The 23,090-nt window shown below is 32.8% G+C and overlaps 1 protein-coding gene across 10 annotated transcripts in view; it reads right to left on the bottom strand.

Annotated features, from left to right (window-relative positions):
• The window catches only part of VPS13B (vacuolar protein sorting 13 homolog B), a 950,112-nt gene that overhangs the window by 415,669 nt on the left and 511,353 nt on the right, over window positions 1-23,090 (bottom strand). For 7 of the 10 annotated variants that reach the window (XM_031954131.1, XM_031954187.1, XM_031954247.1 and 4 more), the window contains 5 exons: window positions 21,103-21,274; window positions 18,718-18,832; window positions 15,517-15,658; window positions 10,841-11,249; window positions 1,121-1,232 (listed from right to left, as the gene is read on the bottom strand). In XM_031954131.1, the coding sequence (XP_031809991.1) occupies window positions 1,121-1,232; window positions 10,841-11,249; window positions 15,517-15,658; window positions 18,718-18,832; window positions 21,103-21,274 (950 nt within the window). Of the gene's footprint in view, window positions 1-1,120; window positions 1,233-10,840; window positions 11,250-15,516; window positions 15,659-16,198; window positions 16,266-18,717; window positions 18,833-21,102; window positions 21,275-23,090 lie in introns of those variants that run through there. The other 3 variants (XM_031954364.1, XR_004232297.1, XM_031954633.1) reach the window with 3 other exon arrangements.

The raw sequence follows: 23,090 nt of genomic DNA, 5'->3' as shown, positions 1-23,090 counted from the left end.
ACAAACTACAAAACAAAAATGCAACTAATTACATCAGATGAGGAATCTTAGCTTTAAGGTAGACTTTGTCTTTCTAAAAAAAATCCAAACTGGAAAGAGTAAAATAGCTATCATCTTTTAGACATTAACTGCTTTACAATAATCAGTCTTTTTTCAGCAGTAACTTCTACTGAAGTACTATAGGAGATTCTTTTACAGAAAAAGAAAGAGGGTAGGAGAGAGAGTCATAGGACAGAGACAGAGAGTGAAGGAAGGGGGAGAAGGGATGAAAGAGAAAGAGAATCAGGTAGAGAGAAAGAGAGACGGAGAGAGAGACAGAAAGAAAAGACACACACACACACACAGAGACAGAGAGAGAGAGAGAGAGAGAGAGAGAGAGAGAGACTGCCACATCTGAGAAACAGACGAGCAGGAAGTAGAAGACACTTGTTCATCAGTATTTCTGTGACTCTTTTCACGTGGTATTATTTGCAACTGCACTTTCATGTCTGGGGGTAGTGCCAATTTCAGTAAGAATCATATATATTTTTATCATACTGATTACATGTGTTCACCAGTTTTGCTGTCCAAAGATGCTTACTGTGGTTTACACATGCTTAGTGACAAACTCCAGAGCACGACATTTTCACAGAAAATGTGTTTACTGTGAAATTTCTCCTCCGAAGTGTGTTTTTCTTTACAGCTTTGATCCACATGACATTCATAGTCCTACATTTCAAATAATTGCTTACATTTCCATTATGAAAACCTACCCCCAGATACAATTTGACTACAATGGGAAATAGTAGTCCTAGAACATTCTTTCTATACTTATATGACTGGAGATTTCATCAGATTAAGAAGATGCATTAAAATATTTTCAGTTGCACTCCTTCAGTTTCATGGTGACTTGATGCTTAGATTCTGTTATTCATCAACACTTCACAGAAAAACTTGATTTGTCTGAATGAATTTTTAAAGCCACAATTGAAGAAAATCAGAAAAACCTGGTTTTGAATATCAAAAGATCCTAAACAAAAAGTATCTCTAGAGGCCCCATGGTGCAGCACTTTTACAGACTGGTGCTTGTCCTCACAAAATGAAATTGTGGCTGGGCTAGACATAAAGAGAACACACTTACTGGTAAATGTCTTTTCTTAGGACAGTTCTGCTAAGTGGGTTGTCGGCCTGAGGAGCCATGGCGACAGAACCAATCTTCAAAACCAGGGTGTCTTCTCTTGCAGCCTCAGTTACTGAAACAAAAGAAAGACAAGTATAGTCAGTCCTATTATGTTGGGGTTTTTTTGGCAATAAGACATGCAAAGGAAAGTATTCTTTGAAAGAAAAATGCAAAATAGGGGGAGAAATAATATAATAAAGGATAGCTCTTTATAGTGCTAAACAAATCCTAGGAGATAGCCACTATCACATCTAGCAATTTCAAAATGATGTCTAGTATCTTTGTACATTTTTAGCATACATATAATTAATTCTTCCTGCTCACAAGCATTTGTGCTTTAGTACAACAGCTTGAAAATACTTTATTGCCATAGGTCACCAACAGTAGTATGGATATCAGTGGGGCCCAACATAATGGCTTTATAGGCTTTTTGATTACCACTATCCTAGGGCTTACAAAGATTAAGTTTTAGCCTTTGTGCTATGGGCTCATACAAGAGGAAAGGAAAGATCACTTGGGTTCTGAACAGCTCCCAGAAGGCTCAGGAAGTTTCCAGGCAAAAGAAATTGTTTGAAAGAATTCTTGGGGGAGGATTCTGGGAAGATGGCAGAGTAGGTTGGTAAATTTCAAGCTCTCCCATTTCAAAATTTGAGCCTCAGGGTGAACATAGACTGGTTGAAAAACCAAGAAGTCTTGCGGCAGAATTGGGGTCCTCCTGAAACAAACCAAGAAGATTCAAAGAAAGACCCAGAGAAGGATTAACCCAAGTGCCAACACCTCAGGCTAGCAAATAGGGAGCCGCAGGGCAAATTGGGAGTGGCTGCAACCTCAGCAGGAACTACAGAGACTTTCATCTTTTAGATTGTCAGGGTTTGAGTCCTGGAAGAATGAGGGAATCTGAGCTGATAGGGAACACTGGGCCTAGCTGTGCTGCTGAGACACGGCCCTGCGTGAGAAGGAACCAGCACCTGGCGAGTGCAGAAGCAGGGGGGGACAGGCAGGGGTCACCTGCCAGTGGCTCCTGAAGGTCTAACTATAGCTCTTCATGTGAGAGGAGGATGATGATGATGATGAGGATGATGATACAAGCAGACTGAGAGGCAGTTGCTGTTCCCTGACCTCTCTAACTGTGAGGCTGTTACATTGTTTGACCTCTCTCCTCTTCCCTCTGCCTCCAATTTATTTCATTCCTAGTCCACAACACCTGTGTCAGCAAAGGCTGCCCTGCAGCTCCTTCAGATGTTATGATCACAGCTGTGGAGGCTCTTGGAGAATTGACCTGCCCCTTCACCCAGGCATGGTCCTTAACAGGGGAGCTCTTGGTATGGGGTTCTTGGTCAGAGGGGAGAGCTGAAGGAAAGCCAATGGCACTATCTCCTTTCCTTCCTCTCCCCACCCCCACTAGAGGCGCTTACATTAATATTTCTCATTTAAAGAAAATTAATGAACCATCAAAGAAGAACCCCACTACTGAAACATTTTATGGGAACAGTGAAGATCAGGGTTCATCTTCAGAGGAGGATGCGGAAGTAAAAAGAGGTTCTAGCCCAAAGAATAACCTGAAATGGCTTCATGCCCAGAGAGAATTTATAGAATAACTCAAAAATCTAATGAGAGACCCTGAGGAAAAACCAAAAAACTAAAATAAGTTAAAATAAAAACCATACAAGAAAAACAAGATAATGAAAAAAAGTTGACCGATTAGAAAAGGAGACACAGTCTCAAAGATGAAAATCTCTCTATGAATTAGAATTGGGGAATTAAATTTTGGAAGCAGAATTTAATGAAAGAATGAGCAGGGATAGAAAAGATGTGTGTATGTGAAGTATATGTGTGTATATATCTATACATAAATATATCTTCTTAACTATAGCTTGCGAGGTGTGGTGGGGGATGAAATGGAGATTATGTGTGTCTGTGTGTGTATGTGTATGTGTACATCTACATATGAACATATAAAATACATCCATACTTAAATATAGCCTGTTTGGGGAGGGGAATGAAAGGGGGGGAAAGAATAAAGTAAATAAAGATGCACAGCAGAGAACAAAAGAAAAATTTACAAGAAAGTAAAGATGGATGCTCATGAATATAATTTCTTCTACTAGTATATATATATATATATATATATATATATATATATATACACACACTTTCTTAAATTGGTATTTGTTATTAATACATTGTGAACCCTCTCTGCTGTTCTGCTGGGCACATGATAATGTTCTCTTTTGTTCTGTTTCATTTTGATTTGTACTGCTTTTCTGGTTTTCTTTTTTCTTATTCTGTTTCTTCAAATAAAATAAATTTTGAAAAAAAAATTTTTAAACTTTTTTAAAAAGAAAGAATTATTTAACTTCTTTTTGCATGATACTTGTTGACATTAATTTGGTTTCCTTTCCTTTGAAATCTTCTGCATTTAAAAAATATTATTCAGAGAAAGGGTTCATAGGCTTCACCAGACTAACAAAAGGGTACATAACACAAAAAAGATGAGGAAATGCCACCAGATAAACTTAGAAGTGATTTCCCACTCCAAAGAAGTCAGGAACACAATGTAAAGATAGGACAAGAAGAATCTTGATCTTTGTTTTTATTTTGCTTTCAAAATGCTTCTTTTGTACATTTCTATAACTTATGGTTGTAATTAATGATTATGGCATTTAGTTAGGAAAATTAATCTTTATTAAAAAAAATAAATGAGTAAATTCTAGGCTAGATAGCTAGATCCTGATAAGAGTCTGAAAGCAGGATAATAATCTGAGGAGACAACAAAAAGAAATAGATCAACCAGCTCTAGTCATCTGTCCTTATTGGGGCCTGAACAAAAGATAATTTAACCACAAGTCCTTTCCATATGAAGGCTAATGCATTATTTGTAATTCACTGGTATAGTTCAAAAGGTCTTTCTTTTCTAAAAGCTCTGTGGAATGTGTGTGGGTTTCTTGGTAGGCCTTTTAATTTTAGTTGAACTTGAGTATGTTTCCAATGTCAAGAATAGAAGTTATGTTTTTCTACTGAAGCTGCTAAAACAATAATTTAACCAAAACTGTTAACATCTCAGTCTTTATGATGCTACATAGAACATATATGAATGCTGCAAATTTTATCTTTTAGATCAGAAACACATCCTTCGAAAACAAGCTATAACGAAATGATAATAAAAGATGCAAGGAATGTCTTAAGTAGACTATGCCTACAGAAGCACATGCCCAGTATTTACCAACTGTGGCACTCAAAGAATGCAGTGATCATTCAATTAATTCCAGCTGTGACTGAAATGAAGTTAGCATAGTTTAGCTCAGAAAAATCAGGAGAAGAAACTAAAGAGTGGGGGGAAGCAGAAAAAAAATGACCAAAGAGAGACAAGAAGACAGATCAAAAAAGAGTAAGGAAAGGAAAAGATGGAACTATCCTTTTGGATCAGGAAGGGATGAGAGGGAAGAGAAAATAAAATGGCAGAGTTAGGGGTCCTATCTCTCAAGTATTATTAAGACAATTTTCTTTGAGTAAAATAAAAAAAAAAAGAGGAAAAGGATCAGTTAGTCAAAAGGCATTTATTGAACGTTTACTGTGTGTCTGATACTGTGCTGAAAGGTAGGGATAAAAAGAATGGTAAAATAGTCCCTGTCCTTGTGGAGCTCAACATGCAGTGACTAGGTGCATAAGACACAACAGATGTAATCCCAAAGGGGAAAGTAATGCCACCTTGTGAGTGAATAAGAGGGTCAGGGTATGATTAATAGGTGTGGAGAATTTGGGTAAAGCTTTAAGATGGGATTTGAGCTGAGTCTTAAAGGGAAACTAAGAAGCTGAGGTGACGAGAGACAGGAGACAAAATATCCTGAAAATGGTAGGCCAATATAGCTGGGGCACTGAAGGCATTCAATGAAATAAAGTGTACAAAGCCAAGAAAAAGATGAAAAGGCCACAAGGCAAAGGTTTGTAAATGGTAGAAGAATTGATAATTGATCCTGGAGGTAAAAGGCAGCCACTGTATTTTATTGAGGAGGGGGCAACATGGTCAAATCTGGACCCTAAGAAGCTCACTTTGGCAGTTTATATACTGGAACTGAAAGAGACTGGAGGTAAGGAGTCCATTTATAAACTATTGCAACAGTCTCAGTAAGAGATAATGATAATTTAAGCTAATTTAGAGGCTGCATAAGAAAAAGAGATGCATATAAGGGATGAAGATAGAAATGATAAACTAGGACAAGACTGGAAGTGTAATATGAATGAAAGTGAAGAGTTAAGGACAGTAAGTATAGATCAAGGGAGAATGGCAGTACCTTCAGTAATACTAGGGAAGTTCAGAAGAGGAGAGGGTTTAGGTATAAAAATAGTAAGTCATATTTTGTAATGTTGAGTTGGCTATGCCTATGAGACTTGAAAGTACAGAATAAATCTGACATATATCCAACGTAAAGGTATGTGTGTATATGCTATACACATGTGTATATATGTATATATACGTGTATATAGTATTTACACATACTTATGTTTATTACACATACATATGAGCACATGTGTAAAACCTAGCAAGGTCTGATGTACAGATAATGATATATCATTAAGTGAGAAAAACTGGAAATTTAATAATTTATCTGCATTTTGGGAAAGCATATAAGAGTTCAGAAAATGGATGGGGAAGAATAATCATAAAAAAGAATGCTCCAAATGACCAATAATGAGAGAAATGCAAATTATGACAATTTTAAAGTTTTACTCCCACATATCAGACTGTTAAAGATGACAAAAAATGAAAGCCGCTCAAACCTTTAGGGTTTATGGGAAGACAGACACACTAATGCATTCTTGGTGGAACAGACCTTCAAGATGGACAACTTATAACCATTACCTACAATGTACTAATGAAGCATGCTACCTGCTTCCTGGTATGTTTGTGTGTGTGTGTGTGTGTGTGTGTGTGTGTGTGTGTGTGTTCCTATGTTCTGAGACTCATGGTGAAAAGAGAATATTTAGGGACAGAGGGTAGGAAAGAGGATATTATCTGACTAAAACAAAATAGAGACTATTCATAATATATATGTGTACACACACACATATACATACTCATATATATGTACATATAATACACTACACAGATATGCACAAAAGAAAACTTGAAAATTCTGGTCAACACAATAACAATCCTAATTCCTGAAGACTCATGATGAAACACAGTGCCTGCCTCCTGACAGAGAGGTAATGAACATTTTTCTGGACGATGCAAATGAGAGGTTTTGTTTTGTTTCACTGTATACATTTATAGTAAGAGATTTGGTCTTTCATGTGGGGAGAGGGGAAGTGAAGTAGGAAGGCAAGGGTAATTTTGTTTGAAAAATAAAATAAAATTTAATTTAAAAAATTTGAGCTATTTTATAAAATTCATTAAAATTAATATTTTCATTCAGTCAGTTATTGGGTATATATCTTAATGGGATCAAAGACAGAAAAAAATTCCATATCTTATTCAGCAGAAAGGCATTTATTACGCATTTACTGTATAATAGAGACTATGTTAGGTGTTAGGGATACACAAACAGAAATAAAACCGTCCCTGCTCTCAAGGAATTCTAATTAAGGAAGTAACATGTACAAATATTAGTAGAGACAAAATAAATGTAAATATAAGTTAGTTAAATAGGAGGTAATTAAAGAATGTCAATACTAGCAATCCCAAAAGTTAAAGCTAAAATACTGTTTGTCTTTTCCCCCACCCCACCTTTTTTAAAAAAATATCTCTCTTTTGCTTGAAGACATCAGATTAAAACATCCTGAGTTCTTTTCTTTCATTCTATGATGGTATGTTTCTGCCAATGATTGTTCACCAATCCTTAATGAGAAACAATATATCTTGTACCTACAAGGTTAAGTAATTTATAGAAAGCTTTAGGGTTTTACAAAGAGCCAAGTTTTCTGCCAGAAGGGGTCCCAATAAGCTGGTTGTTCACTTCAGTCTGAAGTGATTAGAATTCTCAGGGAAGGAAAACACATTTTTCTCTTCAGGATCAGTGAACAATTTAAGTAGAACATTAAGCATAATAGAACCTTAAAATACTACTGAATGTGATGAATTGATGGCAACTTATAAAATGGTGACTATAGAGCTGGACCTCACAAGGCACATACACAGAGGGTGAAAATATGTATCCTTTTGTCCCCAGACCAGTCTCTATTAAGAGCTCCACAGCCAAATTTCCTGCCATAGAGGGTCCCAACAGGGTTTTAGTAAAGCTGAATCATTCACTGAGGAAAATTTGATCCACATGTGAAATCATGATCCACATGATGCCAAAATTAGGTATTTGGGCATGTAAATAACACCTAAGGTGCAGTCCCAGAAGCCTTCCAATAATGGGTTAGGAAGAACACACAGGTACCTGAATTTATGAGTTTCTCTAAAAGGCTCAAGGAAATAATAGTTTTTTTCACCCTCAAATACAACTAATAACAAGATCTGATTCTGTAATTAAAACTTTTCAAAATTTTTGTCAAGGAATTTTCCCAGTTATTGTAGATATTAAAAAAAAAAAAACAAAACCTGAAAAGGGCTCATGAGTCAGTGTTTTTGTAATTATTTTGGTTAAGTAGACTAATACAAAGGCCAAAGTAAATTTGGAAATGAAGAGACAATATGGAGTAAAAAAAAGATATGGAGATGATTCTTCTCTTCTAATTCAGAATTTCAGACACCCATTGTTGGGTTTGAGAATAAAACTGAACTTTATTGCAAAATAGTTCTCTATGTCCTGCATTGTCATATAAGTGTTATCCTTACCTATTTAGATTAAAATTCCACTTTACAGTAAAGGGCATAGTGTAGATAATCAGAAAATGTTACCATTATGCCGAACCAAAAGTTTTGTCTTATTTAGGATGTAAAACAGGGGCACAGTGATGGTAGTGGAGAATCAACATTTATATAGCACCTACTCTGTGCAAAGTACTTTTTATAATTATTATCTCACTTGGTTTATGAGAAGCAAAACTTATAGGTATTTCTGGATCACCGTAAAAGCATTTCACTACTCTCTACCAGATGCTATGAAGAATGTCCATTGATAGCTTTTTGGTTGATTTCTACATGAATTCATTCATTGAACAAATATTCGTTTAGAGCTATGTGCAATTCACTTTGAGATGTGCTTACTAAATGTCCAGCATCTCCTAGACAATAGCTTCCAAAGGCCTTTAGTGAGGCATTTTCTTTCAAGTTTTCTTTCTTGTATGTATGTAAATTTCTCTGAGACACCATGACAATTTACTCTCCAATACAATATTTAGAAAATACCTATTGTGTTGTACATGCCAGAACATCTGAGAAATCTGAAATGTTTCAACTAAAGATGAAAAAAATTGCAACTTCTCTATTTTTTTTGCTTTCATATATAAAACTTTGTTTTATAATATGCAACATAGGTGATTTCAGAATGCTTTGTATAGATAACTTTGTGGAAATGACATTTAAAGTCATTAAAATTTTATCTTTCAGATTCATTAAAATCTTAAACTACAAATTTCTTTAAAATGTGGTTAGCACAAGGTCTATTTAATTCTAATTTTCATTCAAACGGTCAATTTCTCTTCCTTAATTTTAATAAAATACAGCTACAAACAGTGCAAAATCTTGCTATGTTTTGCTTTAATGGAATACCCCAGAATCTTTTCCCCAAAGAACTATAAATCTTCTTTGCCAAAAAAAGTCAAACTACTTCTGTTTTCTTACTGTCTTTTCCCTATTCACAGCTGGAAAATTGAAGAAGTTACTGGTTATAAAGTGAGGCAAATGAACTCTGCCTGTTTGCATCTATCTCCTCTTGAGGTTATGAGAAAATGTTTTTATGATTTTCAATTTGTTTCCTTATGGGACTACATCTTTATCTACGTGATTGTATTATACATTAATGTAACATCAACTATTCATTAAACATATTCTAAAGACATATAATGTATAAAGTAAGGGTTATTACAATTTCAAGAAATAGACAACACCCATAATTTACTGATGAAATCATCATCATTTAACAATAATTTATAATTTCATATGAGCAAAGGTTGTGGGCAAACTGAATTTCAACTTCACTTGACAATGATCTATTTAAATTTTTTTTTATTATAACTTTTTATTGACAGTATCTAAATATTTTAACATATGATCTAGGGGATCCCCTATTTTTGAAAATGAAGGCTGGAGCAGCTAGATGGCGCAGTGGATAGAACACCAGCCCTGAAGTCAGGAGGATCTGAGTTCAAATCTAGCCTCAGACACTGTGTGACCCTGGGCAAGTCACTTAACCCCAATTGCCTCAGCAAAAAAACAAACAAAAAGAAAATGAAGGTTGCAAATGTTTGCCTATGACTAAATCTAACATACAACATATAAAACAATACCTTCATAAAACAGGAATGATGAAACTAGCAGTGAAAGTCTCCTACAGTACAACATATTTTGAAAAATATTACAATAAAACTTAATGCTAATTATTGTGGCAGTTGCTACAGAGAAGCACTGAAATCAAGGAAAGGAGGGTGTGTTGGTGCTGTCTTGTTTATGATCAAATAAAGCCAGAAGCTAAGTCTCTCTTATTAGTGATCTTTCCAAAGCATATTGTTTTCCATAGTTCTGCTCTGCCAAAGTCTGACTTCACCTCCACTCTTTCAGGATTTTCTACTGATAAGCTACAGATCTAAGAATTAATGGTCAGAAATGATGGGACAGTCAAGTGGTACAGTAGATAGAACTAAAGTCCTGGAGACAGGAAATTATCAGTTCAAATTCAGCTTCTGAAACTAACTAGCTGTGTGAACTGAGGCAAGTAACTTAACCTCTACTTCTTTCATTTTCCTCATCTGTAAAATAGGGATAATAATAGAACCTAACTCCCAGGGTAGTTATGGATCAAATGAGCTAATAATTAAAAAGCTCTTAAGCACATTGTCTGATGTAGAGAAAGTACTGTATAAATATTAGCTGTTATCATTATTTTTTAAATAGGGATCATCTAGTTAATATAGCAGATACTTTAGGAATTCAATGGGAAAGTGAGATGAAGTTGTAAATACTGAAGTCTCCAATATTTTGTACAAAGTAGACACTGCTTTGCTGAATGAATGATAAATTCATTAATTTTGAATACAAGAATTAAGACATTCTTCTTTTTCTCATTTTTACTACTACTATTTTGTACTGCAAGTTTTTGGTCACCTCATCTACAAACATATATGTTTGTTTGTGTGTGTATGCATGTATACATGTGTGGTGTGTGTGTGTGTGTGTGTGTGTATGTGTAAAACCTAGACTGTGGTATCAAGAAAAAGGGCTCTACTAGTATCAATCATGTTATAAAGAAAACAACATTTAATAGAATAAGATAACTTTATATTTAATTCCTTTGCACCTTATAAATGGAACTATCCTAAAGGACAAATTCTGGTTCTCCAATTAACTCTTTGATAAACTGAGCTATCTCCTGATGCTGAATTCTAATCATTCTAATCATTCATTTGAATAATTAGAACTTTTACTTCAATTCTCCAGAGTGGGATGCTGAGTATACCCAAATCATTAAACACAATGGACAAGAAAATTAATAGAAAGACAAGACAGTATGAAAAATAGCTGGGAAAAGGTTAAGATAAAATTCATACAGACTCGTACAATTCTGTACACATTACCTCCAACAGCAGGTTGCATTTCCTCAATTTTTGGGAAAAAAACTCTGATTATACTGGTGTTGATATAGATCAAAGGCAAGTTGCGGGAGGTCAGAGTATGACTCCTCATGGGCTGACCTGGAGATTTCCTTTTCACCTGTTGAGTTCTTGGTAGCTTTGCTTGAAAAATGCTTGCAATTGCATTAAGTAAAGGGAAACAAAGAACAACATCAAATGCTTGTGCAGAAAGGAGAATCTCATGAAGAAAGTGAGGTGAGCCGTCTGTTAAGCCTTCACATAACTTATGGAAACTTTTTCGGTCACTCCTTGATGTTAATTTATGCCGGACATTTTTAGTTACTGCTTTTGTATATGTGAGAGAGAGAAATCCATGCTGCTGATGTGAGCCATCTAAAAGTTTTGAAGTTGTCTGTTTCAAAAAAAGGAAATCACAGTGAAAATTCTGTTAGAAGCAAAACTTTTGGGGGAATATTCCAAATAGAGAATCTGCTGTCTCATTTTTATTCCTAATTAATTTTAAACATCCTTTTATTGAGTCCCATTATTTATCATTAGAAAAGATTTCTGACCATAGTGTAGCACATTATTGAATTAGTATGATCTCATTCAAAGATGCCAATGAATCTGTGATTTTTTGGATCCTATTTCCTTAAATAACAAGTGAAGATTTTTAGGATAAAAAAAATAAGGTCTTCAAGGAGTTGGAAGGAATCTTAGAGACTGTCTAATCCATCTCCCTCATTTTACAGATTCAAAAGATAGAGAGAGGCCCAAGGAGGCTAGTGATTTGGCCAAGATGACACAGCTCATGCTTGGCAGTAAGAATTTAAATCTGAATTGAGCACTGCTTTCTCTATGGTAAAATTAATAAATCAATGGTCTATGGTTTAAAATTCATTAAGAACAACTGTTAGTCTGTGAATTATATGATGAAGACTGGGTATGTAAAAAGCAGTATCCTTAATGAGAGAGAAAGTGAATTCTCAAAAAAGTTCATTTCTTATCTTTTGTGATAAGTAGATGGTCATGGGACATTCTCAACTTCCATACAAGAAAATTTTATACCTTTCCTTCTGTCATTTAAATTCTGGATAAGGAATCTTTCTTGCAATGTGCAATGTGGCAAAATAATGAAGTATTTTTAAGTTTTAGATTTTATTCTTAATAATTATTATCCTCTGTGTTAGTGCCTATCATATATGTTAAATTTCCTAATGAATCAAATATATGTAAGGCATGGAGAAATAGTTTTTCTTTCCAGTTATGGTGATAAAATTACCATATCTTGTCTGCTTACTTGATAAGATGGATAATTGGATAAAGAATATTGGCTGAGGTTTACAGAAAAAAGAAAAAAAAAAAAGATTTTCCTCTAGGCAAAGTCTAGAGATTTTATTAAGAAATAATGGAACTTAGAACTAGAAAGCTTATAGAACTTGCTGTACTCTGTCCTGATCAGAGTAGACCACACAGAGTACTCTGTTTAATTTGGGCATAGCATTGAATCAAAACTAGATTTTATTAAGAAAAGGCAAAAAAGTCCTGACAAAAAGAATGGCAGAGTTTCAAGATTATGTCAGGTACAGATCAAGTAAGGAAAAAGAGAATATTTAGCCTTCAGAATAAAAAAAAAAAAAATTAAGGGGAGCAATATCCTTTTTCAAGTACTTCAAGAGTTGTAATGGGGACAAGAAATCTAGCTTGTTCCTGAGTCCAAAAGGAAGAACCAGAAACAATGGGTAAGAATTGCAGAGGCAAGTTAAGGTTTGATTCCAGAAGAAAAAAAATAAAACCAAAAACAACAACAAAAATCTCAACAATAAGAACTATCTCAAATGCAATGGCGTTCTGGGGTAGGTAGAGAAAACCTTACTGAAAGTTTTCAAGCAAAAACTATTACCCACTGTATACTTATACCTATAGTATAAAGCAAAGCAGAGAGAGAGAGATTCCTAACTGGAGGGAAAGGTCTTTGAATTTTTTCCCCTCAAATATTGTGATATTTTGTAATCATACATGTTTTTGTAAAAAAAAACTTTAAAACTTTAAACTCATTATTTTGAGAAGCAATATATAGAATTTACCAAATGGGTAAATGAGTCCAAAAACACCCCCCCCCTCCCAAAAAAACAAAACAAAACACTAAACAACCTTCAATTATAGAGGGAAATCTTTTTTCAGATAAGAGCTAAACCAGAAAGGCCTCTGAGATCCCTTCCAACTTTGGGACATCATGATGTTACATTTTCTACCAGTGACATACTAAATTAGCTGTTTGACATAGTAACAAAACATATATATTTTAAAAGTAATTTTCCATAGTAATCATTTGCAAAATCTCTTATTTTACTTTAATAATACACATACCTCAGGTATAATAATCATTACCTTCAAATATGCAAAAAGCATTTCGTTCATAATGAAAAAACATGTATTTGCTACTATTTTACACAACTTCAGATAATTATTTCCAAAATGCATATAATTAAAAAAATAGCAAAATATGGTTTTATAAATGAGATAAAACTTGAGGTAGCATAAGCTTCAACATAGAAAGAGCTGCTCCAAAAATTTCTTGTACATCAATTCCTAGATACTGACTTCTCATTAACTTCCAATATAAAATTAGAGTTGCAATTGGACTGAAGACATATTTTTCCTACCAGAAAAAAATGACATCAGTTTGATTAGGGAAAGGATATAGAGAGAAAGCAAGATAAGCAGCAAAGCAGAAAAGAGCCTGTACTACTGTCAACTCATCACCTGGAATCCTGTTCTGTATCCACTTTTTCTCTTCAGTCCCTATCACCCCATGACAGAAGCACAGGAGCCCTGTGGCCCCTGTCATTACTGCTCCTAATCTGCTGTCACAGTCTAAAGGCACATGGAAAAAGTCTTTTATTTTTCTTCTAGCAAAAAGTATGGCCATGAATGGTGTGGTTGAAGGAATTTATAGAGGAATGATTTGTGTAACCTCATGAAAAATGTGCCTTTCACATCCAATGTATCTCTCCTCAGAATTGTGTTCCTCTAATTCAGAGTTGTGCCAGCCCGCTCTTCTACTATGACAAACAAGCATAGGGAGCATCAGGGCCAGGCTAAGTCATACTGACCTCTCACTAAGTGGCAAAAAGTAGTGACTGGGAGGAGGAACACAATATATGTCTTAGAGTGTGTGTGTTTGATCTGAAGACAAAAAAGGAAGGTTTTTCCCTTCCCAAGTATCCCAAAAAACTGCTTCTTCTTAAATTGTGCAGTTTTTAGCATCTGTGTATTATAAGATCAGAAGAGCCAAAATGGTGCTTTGGGCAAAGAAAATTTTAAGTTTTCAAAACCATTTTAGAGAACACATACTGAATGGTTTTCTATCTTGTACATGGCATTAACATAAAATTGTATTTGTTAAATGTTACTCTAAGGAATATCAGGACTTTTTTGTTTTGACAAATTTTAGCAATATCAAATAGATGTCCTTACCTAAACAACTGAAACTTTAATAATAGCAGATTTTGTATGCTTGAAATAGAATTGTTTTTTAACATGTGAATATTTTAATTTGTTAAAACTGTCACTTAAATACACTGATTATAAGAAGTACAAATGTAAATGTATTTTACATATGTATATATAACAATGTTTCATATGGATATAGACATGGAAGAAATATAAATCTAAACAGAACTTCCACTAACATGAAAGCCATTTTATATCCAATCTCAGAAGTAAAGAACAAATATTTATACCCCCTTGTAGTTTTCTGGGAAAATCTCAAACAATTACTTTTCTTTATCAATTACCTAGAAGAGCAGAAAATGTAAGCAGGCATCCTGACTTATTAAATAACTGCATTTTTATGCAAATGCATTGTTGTTCCTCTGAATTCCAGAGGAACAAAATTTTAACACTTGGCTATTTTAGTAAATCTCTGATGCATTATTTAAATCTCATTTCTATAAATATATATACTTATATATTATATGTTACAATTTTATCTAAGTCTGAAACCAGTGGCAAGATGTAGATCAAGTGAGGGAGGTCTTTAACAATGTTAATTAAACCAGATTGCCCTTCAAATCAACACAATCTATCTAGATGTTACTATACTGAATTTCTACTACTCAAATAACTGTCATATCAGCAACAGAAAGTTAAAATAGGATAGTTTTTCTCTCTGTTCAGTAACATATGTATATATTTGTTTCTATTTAAGAGAGCACTAAAAAAAGTGCTATTGTATAATGGTTGTAAGAGCAAAAGGACAACAAAGGAATGAAATGACCAGCTTTTGAGTCAGGTATACAAATGGTATGGCAAAATCACTTCAGTCAACTCTTGCTTATTAGTTTATAATTTACATTTGGTACTGTAATATACCATACACATGTTTTTTGCAATATTTATCTTTCTAATTACTTTTTCTTAAGGCTTAGGATAAAAAAGATTTTGTAAACTCCATGGGGATGGAGTTTATGAAGAGACAACCCAGAACACAAGTAGACTGGATTGCAAAGAGAAGTCAATTCAAAATATACAAATTTGTTGTAGACAATTCATAGTAGAAGAAAAAATGCAGATTAAAAGTGAGAAATGACAATATTTTGCATAAGTAGTTAAATCTATTTCATGGGTTACTGTTAATGGAAGTTCTGTAGAATAATTTTCAAATGATTTCTTACAGAAGGAAAGAAGCCAGAGAAATTACTGAAAGGGTCCTGCTTGCAGATGGGTCGAACCAACAAGGTGCGTCTGTTCAGCTTGTCAGTACAGGAAAGGAAGACACCTCCATATTGCCCCAGAGACCAACACTCTTCCCCAAGGCTTTAGGTGATGTACGGGAGGAAAGAGGGTGGAGAGACAAAAAGCAATAAAAAGCCATAAGCAAAAAATTCATACAGATTTTAAATTCTGCTTAAGTCTGCATAGCTGCATGCTTCTGTTTGATATGATCTCAATCTGGACCATCTTCTGCAAATACACAGTTAATAGAATTAAAAAGAAAATATTTTAGTATAAAATCTCCACTTGCAGTTGATAGAAACAATCCAGCATGAGATTAAGCATAAGAAATGAAAAGAATAAATAATTCCAAGGAGTCTGATAGAAGTCAAGAGTATATTAATTAATGCAAACAATCCTATATTGATTTTTATCAAATGTTCGCTAAATTTGTTAAATGAGAAAGATATTTACAAATTTTAAGTAGCTTGAAGCAATACAAGATGGATTTCAAATGTATAAAATCATTCTGAGGTAGAGGTTCTAGTTCTTGTAAACATTCCTGTTGCATTAAAAAATAAATACAAACAGTTTAATTATAAAGCACTATTTAAAAATTTATATTTACTGAATGAGTCTCACCACTGGTTTTTCTTTGCACTGAAGAAATAGTCCTTCAAAATGTCCTGACTGCCAGCCTTCGCCTGGCCTGGAAAACAGAGGTTAACCTTATCTATTCTCTGTAATTTTTCTGAATTCACAGAATTTAGCCATATAAAATTATATTTCAAGTAGTTATAACATCAATAACTGCCATCCTGAAGTGAAAAATCAATCAGACAAAGCAATTAACAAATCAATTATGTAGGACATAATAAATTTGACAGACACCATGATCAAACCACCATTAATTGTGCTCAATGCTTCAAGAAAAAAAAAATAAGGCCAGGAATGAAAAGCAATGAACTATAATGAAAAATAATGTGTAAGAAGTATTTTGATGAAGATACAATTGGTTAGGAAAGAACAGTGTCATATACTGGATTGTTAAAAAAACAGAACAAAACCAAATTATCTCCTCATCAATACCATAAATCATGTATTCCACAAACCTATTGTAACCCACCATAATAGAATATCTATATGTAGTTTTAAAAATTCTTATTAAAATGTATTGCATTTTCTTATTACACATTTTAAACATCATGAATGAATTTTTAAAATATTTCCTTTAGAAAATACATTTCTAGAATATTTTCCTATTCTAGTATATTCTAATACTAGTATATAATATATTATATACTAGTATATACTATATACTAGCATATGTATTACATAATACTATTATATGCTATAATAGTATATGTAATACTATTATATTAAGACTAATATATACTATATATAATAATATATACTAGTATAATAAACTAGTATCTAGTATATTTAGAAATGTGTTCCTTAGAATAGGAATATGTTTAATATGGATGAAGAATAATAGAATTCATATAGCTTTTTTGTAAAATCAGATAGTTTTAAAACAAAAAAACTTAGTTTCTTTTTACATATTTATGCTACTTGAACATATAAGAAAAAGAGATACTTTTAAAGTCAGAAATTCTTAAGTAAAAATCTTTTGGAAATGAGATGCAGGACTGTTTAAAATAAGTGTCTTTCACTCATTTAAAAAAATGGATTGGACAATAGAGAAGGAATTTCATTCAAATATCTAACTGCCACACTCAGACCTGATGGCTTTACTATAAATATGTAGTTCTCAAAAACAAAGCACTATTGAATTTAGTCATCATTTTGATGGAGCATTTATTATAGAAAGTTCAAGTTATTCTTTCAGTGAATAAATATTTATACCATATAGATCTCACCTAAACAGAGAAGGGAAGTCATATTTGGTATTTTATGGGAAAGCAGTAAGAAAGAAAAAACAGGGTAAGAAATGGAGGAAGGTGAGGAAAAGAAAACAGAAAAATATGCATATACATAATACAGAAGTCTTAAAGTCAAAGGAAACAGAATAAAATTAAGCAATGAAATATAGAACTATAATCCCTGAATCAGTGACAGCAAGGAATTGCTAACTTTTAAAAATTATAAGAGGTTTGGAGTTGTTCTTAGTGCATAAGTAAAATACCTTTAAACTGATAAAGGAAAAGAAGTGTGATTTTTTGTTAAGTAAAACTTTATAAATAGCATTGAAAGCATTGAAAGAAAGAATACAAACAACCAAGAGCAACAATGCAAACAAAGCAACAATAATTCAATATTTTACAAGAAATCCCCTATATAAATCCTTTTTTAAAAAGGAACATACCTAACACAATATGTAGGCAAATGTATTTAAAAGCAATGTGACATGTCATGATGCAATATGACAACTGGAAGGTTATAAACAGTCTATCTTTTTTATATTCATGTACTGAATACATATTGTTTTTAATTTACATCCATGATTTCAAAGTGCCTGCTAAGAAAACTCTCTTTAATGATAAAAGATAAGTAACTCCTCAAAAATTCAAAGTCTTACAGAGTTGCATAAAATACTGAGAAATTTAATGACAGTCACAGCAATGGCAGCAATGACAGCAATGGCTTTGAAATCAAGTTTTCCTGACCATGAGGTCAGGTTATCTATCCCTATGCATTGCTACATTCCTAAAAGTCATTTTTTAAAAGTTATATTATATATATACACAAATTGTTGAATCAAAGAAAAATATGTGAAACTGTTAAAAACTGTATTTCCTAAATAAGGTTCACCAGTGGTTTTTCTTCATATTTATACGCATGTGTGTATATACATACTACATATATATACATATACATACACTTGAAAAAATTAATAAATCCACTTAATTTAAAATTTTTTTATGGTAATAAATGTGTCTTGAAAAAAGTTGATTAATAACTAAATAAGGTAAAATATAAACATTCTTAAGTTGTTGCCAAGGAAAATATTTTTCCCTATTTTTTATTTTATGTGTTTAGATAAAAATGAGTGAATGAAAAAGGATTTATTGCTAAGAACTAAGCAATGTCTTAAGCATTGGAGATACAAACAGAAAAAAGCAATCCAGTTCCTGCTTTCAAGAAGATCATATTCAATTAATAAAACTATTAAAAAAGTGCTATGACTTTATATTTACCTGCTTCTGTAATGGTCAATATTGAAGCTTTCTATTTTACACTTGACTTTGGTATAAACATCTTGGACATCTACTGAGGCACTGAGATCTTCTAATTCACTAACTACACAGACCTCTGCAATAATAAGCAAACATTAACATTAGTACCTATTTTTCAAGACAAGGCATATCAAGAATATTTGGAAGAGAAATCTTAATATATGTAATGCATCAGAGATCTTTGAAAAGTGACCATACAATATAAAATGTTGTATACAGAATCGTAAACAGTAACAGCAATATTGTACAATAAAAAAAATTGTGAATGGCTTTGCTATTCTCAGTAATATAATGATCTAAGACAATCCCAAAGGACTAATGATAAAATATGCTATCCATATCCTGAGAAAGAACTGATAGTGTTGGAACAGACATAATGTTCTCTCTCTCTTTCTTTGTCTCTCTGTGTCTATCTATCTAAGTGATTGTCTCTGTCTCTTTCTCTCTATCTCCTCCCTCTTCCTTTCTTCCTTCCTTTCTTTCCCTTTGAATCTTCTTATACAAAACTACTAATTTGGAAATGTTTTATATGATTGCACATGTATCACATATCAGATTGCTTGCCATTTTAGGTAGTGAAGAGGGAGGGGAAGGAGAGAAAGACAAAATTTAGAACACAAAACTGAAAAAATATTGTTAAAAATTATTTTAATATGTAATTGGGGGAAAATAATTTTTAAAAAAATTTACACCATATAGATTTTAATTAGATTTTGTAACCATATAAGTTTCTCAATGTTTGATCAAAATAATAGATTATATATTATAATTGTTTCCCATAGGAAAAAGGTTCTTTTCCAACCTTCATGTTCTTAATTTATCAATATCCTTTAAAGTTTGGCTCATATGACAACTTATATATTAAGAGGTGATATATAGTAATTTAAGGTTTACAAAGTATTTTATATGCATTATTTCATTTGATCCTTGACACAACTTCATGAGGTAGGGTCACATTTTGCAGATTGAAAAACTGAGGTTCAAACAGAGATTAAGAGATGCTAATAACCATTTAGCTAGTAATAATAGTATCAGAAATGATTCAAATCCAAGTCTTTCTAGATTGTAAATATAAGGTTCTTTTGCCTATACCATTGATTCTCACAAGTCAGAAAGTCTTTTGACCCACTGTTTTTACAGTGTCTTCAAATTATGCAGTTCTCTAGAGAAATTATTATGAATTCTTTTGCATTTTAGTTATATATATAATTTGCTCATTTATGCTAATTTAATCTCTATTATCATGGAAACTATGTCTTATCTAAATTTTTATCTCTTCTGGTACTTAGTAGAATGTTTTATTTATATATATATACATGGCAGCTGCTTAATAAATATTTCTTGTATTCAATTTCATATAAAAAATTCAACATCATATATATATATAGAAAAGAAAGAGAAAGGAGAGAAAAAGAAATGCTGAATAAAAAGGTTCTTCCCATTGTGGCTCATAACATTTTCTTTAGAGGAAGCTTTCTGGGAGAAATGTATTTCCATCATGGATTTAATCTCCTGCTATTGCAAAGAATAATATGGCTTTGCCATAATAGCAGGAATAGAAATAGAAAGCAAGGAAAGTGTATTCTTTGTAACAACAGAGCATTAACTCTAGTTTCTTATAGTGGGCTGAATTTTACTTAAAATTAATTCAAATCATTGAAAATTTTTTTAAATTTATAATTCTGAATAATGGCATATTTATTAGGATAAAGTGAGCAATTGACTTCTTAAATCACTGAAACTTTGTTTCAATAGTATGATAGAACTCAAACTGTGATGGACTACAAATAAAAGCAGAAATTATAATACAAAAATATCATTTTTATTTTAAAATGTAATTTAAATGAAGATAGTATTAATTTTCAGGTGGAACAATAATATCTAAATCATATAATAAAGAATGAATTCATGGCACTTCACAGGCTCAAAAGTAATAAGACAAAGCTATCTATTACCTGTTCTCTAATAGTGTATGATGGTTGTATGTATTGTATAGAAGAGATTTATGCATAACTAATTCCTTAATACTGACATGGATTTTGATTTAATAGATATTAAATCAGTTCACATATCCTTTGAACGCTTATTTATCAGAATGGTAAAGAAGATTCTAATATTTCTTTGAAAACCATCCTAGTACTAGAAATAGAAGAAGCATCAAAGACAATTTAGTTCAATCTCTTAATTTCTCAAATGAGGAAACTGAGGGCTGGAGTATAGGTGTGGGTGGTAAATGAATTGCTATTAGTCAAAAGGTTGATAAGCATCAGAAGCTGGATTAAAGTTAAATTAAATATTATATATTTCACTTTAAATTTTTGGAAGAAAGGTAAATGAGATTGATACCTCTTCCTTTGTGTCCAGGATCTGGAGCAAATAACTTGATAGTAATTTTTGGTAGCACCCACTGCATCCAGAGACTAACTCGTCCACTTGACCCACCAATGCTGCTTGTAGTTTGTTCCAAGGTAACAGAATCAGAAAATGGGGAGTCATCGCCAGCTTGTACAGAATCACCCTAGACAAAGAAACCATCCATAATAGAAATTAAGTTTAAAATTCATCAGACTGGTGAGTCCCCAGAAGAGCAGTCTTTCTTCCCTTAAATTTACTGGAAGCTACATCCTGATTAATTTATGTCTGCTGAGTATAGCGGTCACAATTATAATTCTTTGTCCCCTTTCTAGACTTGGATATTTTTTCATAGATGATCAAGGAAACCATTTCTTTACTGCAAACTTATCCACTTAAAAAAACTAAAGAATGAGATGACATTACCTTCTAAAATCTCAATCCCATTAAGATATATATGGGAGATGACATTCAGAAGTATTTGGCTTTTAAAAGTAATTTTATTAACTCAGGTTTCATTTTTATATCTCAATATCTTAGGATATTGCCCCTGACACCAAACGTCTCAACAAGGAAAAGTAAAGAAAGGACAAAGGATGATATGGAGTTTGGGAATAAGGTTAAAAGTTTCATAGCCGCACCCACTAGTCTGAATCCTTTATCTGGCTCTTCTCTTACCCTACTGTTTGGTTCACTTTTATAAGTAGTTTTTTCCCATTAGAATGTAACTCCTTGAGAACAAGAACTGTCTTTTTCTTGCAGAGGTATTCCCAACATTCGGCAATGTTTGGCACATTTAAAGTGCTTAATAAATGCTTACTTTTGAGGTTAATTTATTATACCTTTTCTATTCTCTAGTTTTGAGTGATGTGTTAATTAGGCAAAAAGAGCAGAGATGACATGCTTGTACTATTCTAGGACTAGGAACATGGAAAAGATAGTTTGGAGAATCTAGGAATGAAGGGTCTGCTACGTATTTTACTTCCTTATCATTCAACTTTTTTTTAAAATCTTTTTTTTCTTACCATGATATTACATATTTAATTCTGGATAAGTTAGAAAGATATACAGAGAAAAATGGGACCATATAAGCAGTTGATCTGAATAGATGGTAGACCCAAAGAGGTTCCAGCAACATGAATATATCAATAGTGTATTCTATCTTCTATATGACAAATAAAGACAAAGGAGGCCAAACAAAATAAAGTTTCTGTCCTTAACTTAATTTTACAATCTCATTGGGAAATTAGGAAGAAATGATATATACACATTTAAAGTTAAATATCATTTGTAAAATGAGGGAATTGGACTTGATAGAAAATATTATATATTACTATATATCATATTATTATGTATTAATTAATATATTATTAATATAATGACAAAATTTTTAATACCAAATATAATGTTATTTCCCACTTCCTGAATGATCCTAGTATTGCCAGAATGTCAGTAGCATTCCCAGCAAGTTAGTATCAATTAAGTAGAGCTGAATTAGACCTTAAATTCCACCCTGGGATCTTACCTTGTGGGGAAACCTGGCTCAAGCTGGATCTAGAACACGCTGATGTCCTTACCCCTTTAATTGAGATTCATGCCATGAAGGGCAAAACGGCTAGAATGAAGTGATTTTCCTTGTTTGATTTGCTGAGGGTGGCTGGGATCTCATGATCAGATCTTGTTACCTCATGTTACCTCCTCTTTCTAAAACTATAAAAACCTTTTCATTTGCCTCTTTGGTTGGAAAATGCCCCATAGTGGCATATTTACTAACTATTATCTCAATTAAAGATGTTTTATTTCTGAAATCATGGTTTGATTTACTTTAGGACTTGACATAATAGATGAATTCTTTTAAATTCTTCATGTCCTAACAGTTTCAAAAGTTAAGGAATGAAGCAAATGTAGTCAAGACTGGCCAATGAGCCTCGTGCTTACAGTATGATCAGATATGCATGTAGGATGCATGTGTAAAATGAGTG

This window comes from Sarcophilus harrisii, chromosome 1, assembly GCF_902635505.1.
Source record: "Sarcophilus harrisii chromosome 1, mSarHar1.11, whole genome shotgun sequence".
Taxonomy (NCBI): Eukaryota; Metazoa; Chordata; class Mammalia; order Dasyuromorphia; family Dasyuridae; genus Sarcophilus; species Sarcophilus harrisii.
Note: the sequence above shows the minus strand (reverse complement) of the source record. Positions and strands in the feature narration are given on the sequence as shown.